Source organism: Chironomus tepperi, unplaced genomic scaffold (assembly GCF_022539635.2).
Source record: "Chironomus tepperi strain 1889 unplaced genomic scaffold, CSIRO-AGI_Ctep_v1 contig_7, whole genome shotgun sequence".
Lineage (NCBI taxonomy): Eukaryota > Metazoa > Arthropoda > Insecta > Diptera > Chironomidae > Chironomus > Chironomus tepperi.
Window position 1 is genome coordinate 1 of NW_027226129.1, and position 7,371 is coordinate 7,371.

Here is a 7,371-nt window from a genome sequence, read left to right on the forward strand (position 1 = left end):
GCAGCTAAAATTAAAAAACTCAATTACTAAATAGTACTATAATTCGATTATCCGTCTCGGTCTATGGTCTTCGGTCTTCGGTCTTCGGTCTTCGGTCTTCGGTCTTCGGTCTTCGGTCTTCGGTCTTCGGTCTTCGGTCTTCGGTCTTCGGTCTTCGGTCTTCGGTCTTCGGTCTTCGGTCTTCGGTCCTCGGTCTTCGGCCTTCGGTCTTCTTCGATCTTCGGTCTTCGATCTTCGGTCTTCGGTCTTCTTCGGTCTTCGGTCTTCGGTTCTCAAATTCAGTTGTCTTCGGTCTTCGATCTTCGGTTCTTCGGTCATCGGTCTCTCTGAATCGATCATCGGAGCTTCTGAAAACCTTACAACACTAAATTACCTGTAACAACTCTTTTGTTGGAGATTACTGTTGCACCGCATTGATAATTTTGTCCGAAAAGTATCGCTGCATGCCTGTAAATAAGTAAGGAAGTAATGTAAGTTAAAAAAATCTCAAAATCAAAATAAATAACCGGTTCTTTAATCTACCCGGGATAGGCAGAACTCTTCTACCAGCCTAAGTATCCCGGGTAGGTTAGGATCCTTGTTAGAAGGAGTAATATGTATGTATGATAGTGTATGAGAATATTAGTTAAAAGTCAGTTAAAAATGCTGCATACCAAGGATATCTTCCACGTTCAACATAAGAGCCTCCAATCATAGTTTGTCGTCCAATTTTTGGTTGACCACAATTCATTCCCTCCTTTAGAAACAAAAGAAATGTTGAAGATTTTAGTTAATAAGCAAAGTTTATCAGCACTAAAAATACATATTGGATAGTTACTGTTGATGTTCTCATTGTATCATCTCCATTTCCTTCATCAGCTTCCGTAACAACAGCTGGTGTTGTTACAACTCTTGTTCTCGTTGTTCTTGGTGTTGTTGGTCTAGTCGTTGATCTAGGCCTTGGTGTTGTTGTTGTAACTGGTTCAGGTTTCCTCCTATTTCCAAGAGTTGTTCCGAGTGGACGAGCAGTTGTCGACTCATCAACTGTAATAATTTCTATACTTCCTGTATCTTCATTGAATGATGGCTTTGGTTCTGCTTTTTCAATGAATGCATGACTAATATTTGGAACTTTGGAGTGAATCCAATCGTAGAAGCATGGAACTCTTAAGAAGACAGCTGAAATTTGGTGTATAAAGTTAGTTCTGGTTAGGGACTTTGAATAGTGAATCCAAAAACTACTTACATGCTGTATTTGTCTCAGTTTCAACGCATTCTTCTTCGTCCGTAAAGGTCACAATACCCTGAAGATATGGAATACCTTCGACAAGATTTGTTACTGGACTTCCTGCATCACCCTTGCTAATTTATTCAAAATAAAGGAACGATTAGAACAAGTCGGTTAATCGATACAATATCCGACAGCAAGTCGGCATGACTTGGACTGTGACCAGGACCAAGTCAGAGTCACGTCGGTGTCGTGTCGGATTTCGGATCGAATTAATTAATTTAACTAATTTACCATGTCTTTTCACCACTTAAGCCTCGTCCACAAACCTGAAATAATTAGAATTGTCATCAATAAAGGAAGCAATTGGAAGTTACGTCCAAACTACAAGCTTTATTAAGGATTAACTCACATGAACATCCGGCCTTAGTTTATAAAGATGTGATTGATCAATGCTCTTGACACATTCTTTTTGAGAAATCATTTCCATCCTTTTTTTGATCTTTGATCCTCCACCTGTGGATGAAACTTAGTGTTACTTGGTGTTCCTTGATATCGACACTTAGTGCATCTAAAGGTATCAAGGGATATTCCGTGTAAATTCTTACCAAATCCAGTTGCTTTCCAGTATTCTCCACTTGTTGCCTCTTGACATCGTTCGGGTTTCGCCAATTGAATTGCAATATTGCTCGAAGAAAAGTTTGGTGGCCATTTAAGCTTAATAATTGCAATATCATATTGATACCTTAAATCACGATGTCTTTTATTATAATTCTCATGATAAATTATTTCTTCTGGTAAAATATCACAACTTTCGTCATTAAAACAATCAAAATCTTTTATCCATAAAATTCTTATTTTGAGTGCTTCTCTCAGTTTTCTTAAAGATAAACGTTCTGAATACTTAATCCTATCAAAGCAATGAGCAGCTGTAATAATAAAAAGTGTATATAAAGGTCAGTAAAAATTGGGAATTTCCAAAATTGATAAGTTTACGAGTTTTGGTATATGATTATTATTTTTTACCAAAGTGTTATCATGCAGGTCAAAAAAATTCTAATTTTAGCGTTATTGACTCCAACTCCAATGGAGTCGGAATTTGGATTTGTCTGGATTCCGTTATCCAAAGTCTTATCATATGACTTACCTGATAAGACATGAAAATTATCAATCAACGCTCCGAAGCATGCTCCATTTTTAATTTCAAGCTGAACCAACCATGGTGGTTCTACATCAAGCTGAATTTTGGTATTTTGAAAAGCTAGAATTTAATTCTTAATTAAGAATATTTCATAAATTGTCATTTAACTTACATGCAGGCTTATATACAAAAATTTGAATAATAAAAATAAAAAAAAAATATTTTAACATTTTCTTATTTTAAACTCAATTTAAGTTACTGTCGGTTAGCGATGCACAATCAAAGTGAAGTCTTACTCATTATCTTGAATTTGTATTTAATAATTCTACTCGGAGAGATTTTTCTCAATTCTTTAAGGCTGATTATCAAATATGACAAAAGTGTTTGAATATTGAAACGGGATTCCCCCCACCAAGATAGACTTTCTCAAATTCAACCAGTTCTCTCTGAGAGCCAAAATGATAGGTTCACTTATGACGTAACTCGATTCTTGGTTCTCGGTCCACAATTCACATAAGATTTATAAGTTATCCGATCTCTTGCCTATTGATTTACTTGTACCTAATCTGCAGCAAGTGAAGCTGCTTACTTACTTACTTACTTACTTACTTACTTACTGGAACCATACACATCACAAAGCATGTACAGATTCTCTGTTTTGACATCTAATTGACACTCCCGCATTACTTTTTTACGTCAAGTTGCTTTTGGAGCATCAGGGTGAAGTGAAGCTGCTGATAGAGACAATATTGAGCTTGTTATTGATGATATTCAGAAGGTAGCTAATGATACAGTCAGCAACAGATGCTTTGTAGTCCAATTGCAGTTCAGTTGAGTCCAGAGTTGGGAGGACTTTGGAATCCGGACTGCAAAAGTCCCAAAAGTCCTTGATTTCACGGAGTCTCGGTCACGACAATTTCTCGAGACCGAGACCGAGACATACCGGATAGACATAGATTATTTGTGATTTCATTGACCGGACCTTAATCTATATTTAATGATAACATAATTCATGTGAATTGAACTTAATTTCACCATTTCGTGGAATTATTTTCTATTTGTTTACTCAAACACATTTTAAGGTCAAAAATACAGTCCGGCAAGCTTATTATGATAAGGAGACTCATGCATGTTCAATTATAACACATTTTTTAATTGCTTCATCAGCCTGATAACTTTTGTTCTTTATTAAATGATGTGCTGGAAAATCCCTTAATTTGATTATAATTCTTTCATACTTTTTGAATGTGTTGGATCTTTTAGTGGCCCGAACAGACATGGAACATACTTACTTCGCTTGCCGTACAGATCAGTTTTGATCATGACTTCCCCTAGTAGTCACCTGAAGCTGATTCTATCGGTGGCTTCCACCTGTCAATAGCCAATACCAAGTGCAATACTATCGCTATCGATAGCTTCCTTCCAAGAGTTCTTTGGACGTCCACGAGCTCTTTTACCGTCCAGAAAGTCAACTTTGCAGACCTTAATTAATGGAATGTCCACAAGCTGTTATACTGTTCTATAATTTGACTAAGCTTTCTCGAAATTCCGGTCCCGAAAATTTATCGGATTGAAATTTTCGGGATATCCCCGGAATATTCCGATCCCGATAGCGAGGAAGCATAAATTTGACAGACATTTATGGAACCGAAGTCATTTTGTAATTTAAAGGGCATGCCACTCTAACCTTGACTTCAACCAAATGACACTAGCAACTAAATGGCAAGCCTGTTTGCATTTTCTGCCAAGACTTACCAACAAGGTGTGCCACGGCAAATTAAATGTTGTCCACCAAGTAAAATCCGATGACATCAGGCATTAGGCAAGAGTTAGCTCGTCTTGGGGTTTGAGTCAGGGTTGACAGGACTTCAGGAGTCAAACTCGACTGGTTTCTAATCGGAATTACAAGTCTGGTTCCGTTGGAGACCGTGGATTCAGTGGAGTTCGGACTCTAATGGAGTCGGATTCCAAAATGAAGTTCTTCCAGCTCTGGAAGTTATCTGCGCAGTTTGTTTTTTTTTGTAATAAGCAAGTGTGTGTAAAGGAAGTCAGATTGAGCTGGAATTTTGAATATTTAAAGACACAAAAAAATTTATTAGAATTAAATTTAAATTTATTGATCCACAATTCAATTCCAAGTCAGCATCAACACTTCATACAGCATATAAATCATGTTTTATCCATAAATACCGATAATGCTCCGACAATAAGGACACGTGTGCTTTTGCGATTGACAACTCTTTGTACAGTATGGTATCAAGCAACAACCAAAAAAGCAGCCTAAAAAGGCAAGCATAAAAGCCATTCTATGAGTTTTTGATGACGCAAAAGTCGAAACTTCGGTTGATATTCTGGATCGACAATGTGGGCATGTTATAACCACTGAATCAGGTCCCAAGACTTGCGGTTGTTGAATGAATATCTGTTGTGGTGTTGGATCTATAGGAAATAAATGAAATGTATCAAAAACTAGTATAGACTTGGTCACTCGTGATCGATGGATGTGCATTGTTGCCGAAATATTCTATTTTAGGTATTTTTAGGTGTTCAGATCATTTAGCTTCATGGACCGATGTCTGATGTACTGGTATGGTACAGACTCGCTTGGTAGGACGCTGTATAGGTGTCAATGATGCAATACAGTGATATATAGTGCTATACAGTGCAACACAGTGCAGTTCAGTCCATCTTGTATGATATACATTACGGACCGCACTGTAGGCTAGGGGTCCGAATGACGGATATCTGTACCGTCCGTTACCGGTAATTACCGGGAATATCCATTACCGTTACCGTTCATTTATATGGATTATCCAGCGGTAGCAGATTTTTAACTGTCGGTAGCAGTACAGGATAAATTGACCCCAATGCTGCGTCAAGGCGATTCGTGACTAATAATTGTTAAATTCATTGCTGGTCGGTATGCTTTCTCGTTATCGGGATCGGGATCGGGATCTTCCGCGATATCCCGATTCCGGAAAATCCCGGGATCCCGAAAATTTCAATCCCGATCCAGATCCCGAAAATTTATCGGGATTTCGAGAAAGCATACTGGTTGGCTGATTTATTGGTCGCAGCTCACTTATGTAAGTGACCAAAGCCGCGACCAAAGCCGCCCACAACATACTGTTAATACACAGATTGCCCACCACTGGGATTTAACGAGTGAGGGTACGTCAGACCTCAGCAGTCAATAGACCCTACAGTGTATAGTGGCATCAGAATCACTTCTTTGATGATATTACTGCTTGTAGCCCCTGTGGTCCGATGCCAGCTTGTAACATTTCTGCTACATAATATTTTCCTGCCGATTCTCGTACCCATAACTGCTTGGTCGGTGTTGCAACAATTAGGTACCAAAGTACTACTCAATTAACTCTAATAAATTGACTATATTGACTTAAAAAAGACTTACACTGTCCATATTGAGGCGGTTGATCATTCATCGGTGGTTCCATTAGTGTTGTGTATGGAGGACTTGAAGGCTGGTCCTTCATACTTGTTGAGATTGGTATTAATACTTTGAAATGTGGAATTAAAACTGATTTAATTGTCGAATTTTACCGAATTTTTATATGCAAAAAAAACTAACACAATTTAGCAATTGACAACATATGTAGCACATGCATGGCAAATGTGAATATTTCACTACATTTTGAGAATGAAGGAGTTCCGGAGAAATAAAGTTAATCCAAAAATTACCGTCGGATTTACTTCCAATGCTTAAATCATAAATCTCATCCTCACCAGTCTTAATTTTCATTTTATTTTCTCTGAGAATATTTGAGTATTTGATTATTTTTTTGTGTAAATACACAAATTGAGGAACATTGGAGATGGAACTGATCGTATAAATATATTTTGGAGTGGGGATGAGAGAAATGAGAATTTTTTTTGATTTTATATAATTTTGATGATTTGTCTGTTCAATGTTAAGATTTTTATTAATATCTTTTAACAGACATACTCATTGTCATCTTAATGAGCATGTCCATGAGAATATAATTGAGCATGCATGAGAATCATAAGCATGCTACTTGTCTGTTCAGGTTTAGATAAAGAAAAATACCTGAAATCGTTTAATTGATAAAAAATTTGACACCATTTTACTTACTTACTGGAATCATGCTCCAACTTGAAGCCTAGATTGCTACAAAGTGCCTTCCATCTGACTCAACTGCTGGCTGTATCACAAAGACTTGTACAAATTCTCATTTTTGACATCTAAATGGCACTAATTCATTATCATCCAATGCCTTGTTGCTTTTGGAGCACCTGGACGCCTTTTGTCTTGTGGATTCCTACCAAGGGCAGTATAGCAAGCTTGTGTACTGGCACCATATTGACATGACTCAAATTTGATGTTGGATTCGTTTTAAATCCGGCGACATGGGAGTGTCCGAAGCTGGATTTACTCGAATGTGGTCAAGATCTAATGTCATACTGACCTAAAGCTGGATTTTTGATCATTTTCCAGCCATATGTCCTGTCTAAAGCATGCAAAGGATGGCTTTGAGTCGAGTTTCAAGTCAATAAACTTGAAAAAGGAACAACTCATGACCGAAGAATTCCTGGATTGCATGTGTTGAAAAAGACGCTAGAGTCCTTAATATCCCAAACTGGCAGAAGGTTTCGAAGGATAGAGCTGTCTATAGACATTCCCTTCGTGCGGCAATGGGGATGCCTCGTGAGAACCAGCCAAGGAAGTACAGTAAGTCAGGAACAAGTAAAGTAAGTAAGGAACAACTCATGAAAATGACAAAAACAGACATACAATAAGAATTATAAGACATAAAAGATCAAGTAAAAAAAATGCTCTCAAAAAATTGATCAAATTCTGTCAATGTGTTAGTGTATTTTGTGTATTTACACAAAATCCCCACTTTTATGAGTAAAAATGGATTTAAATCTCAAAAATCGAGTAAATATCACCATAAAATGAGATTTGCATGCCTGTACATAATCCCCACCCCAAATTATTTCCATAAAATACACAACACACATCACAAAACTTTTTAGTTAT

General features: G+C 37.3%; 1 protein-coding gene across 2 annotated transcripts; it reads right to left on the bottom strand.

The window, feature by feature from the left end:
* Window positions 1-6: 6 nt before the first annotated feature.
* On the bottom strand, window positions 7-2,651 carry LOC139087806 (putative serine protease 45). Of its 2 annotated transcripts, none has more exons than XM_070636762.1 (9): window positions 2,521-2,651; window positions 2,355-2,468; window positions 1,816-2,136; window positions 1,620-1,723; window positions 1,502-1,536; window positions 1,226-1,341; window positions 803-1,158; window positions 654-736; window positions 7-447 (listed from the first exon to the last, which is right to left on the bottom strand). In XM_070636762.1, the coding sequence occupies exons 1-9, from the start codon at window positions 2,576-2,578 to the stop codon at window positions 357-359; spliced, it is 1,278 nt and encodes a 425-aa protein (XP_070492863.1). In that variant the 5' UTR covers window positions 2,579-2,651; the 3' UTR covers window positions 7-356. The 2 variants fall into 2 exon arrangements, with proteins under 2 accessions (XP_070492863.1, XP_070492947.1); XM_070636846.1 differs by having other exon boundaries at window positions 818-1,158; window positions 2,521-2,650.
* Window positions 2,652-7,371: the final 4,720 nt, after the last annotated feature.

Excerpts from the sequence above, each read along its gene's own strand:
- LOC139087806 (XM_070636762.1), bottom strand. The coding sequence starts at position 2,578 with ATGTTAAAATATTTTTTTTTTATTTTTATTATTCAAATTTTTGTATAT. Across the intron at positions 1,724-1,815 it reads CTGGAAAGCAACTGGATTTG|GTGGAGGATCAAAGATCAAA; the intron begins GTAAGAATTTAC and ends TTTCATCCACAG. Across the intron at positions 1,342-1,501 it reads TTAAGTGGTGAAAAGACATG|CAAGGGTGATGCAGGAAGTC; the intron begins GTAAATTAGTTA and ends TGAATAAATTAG.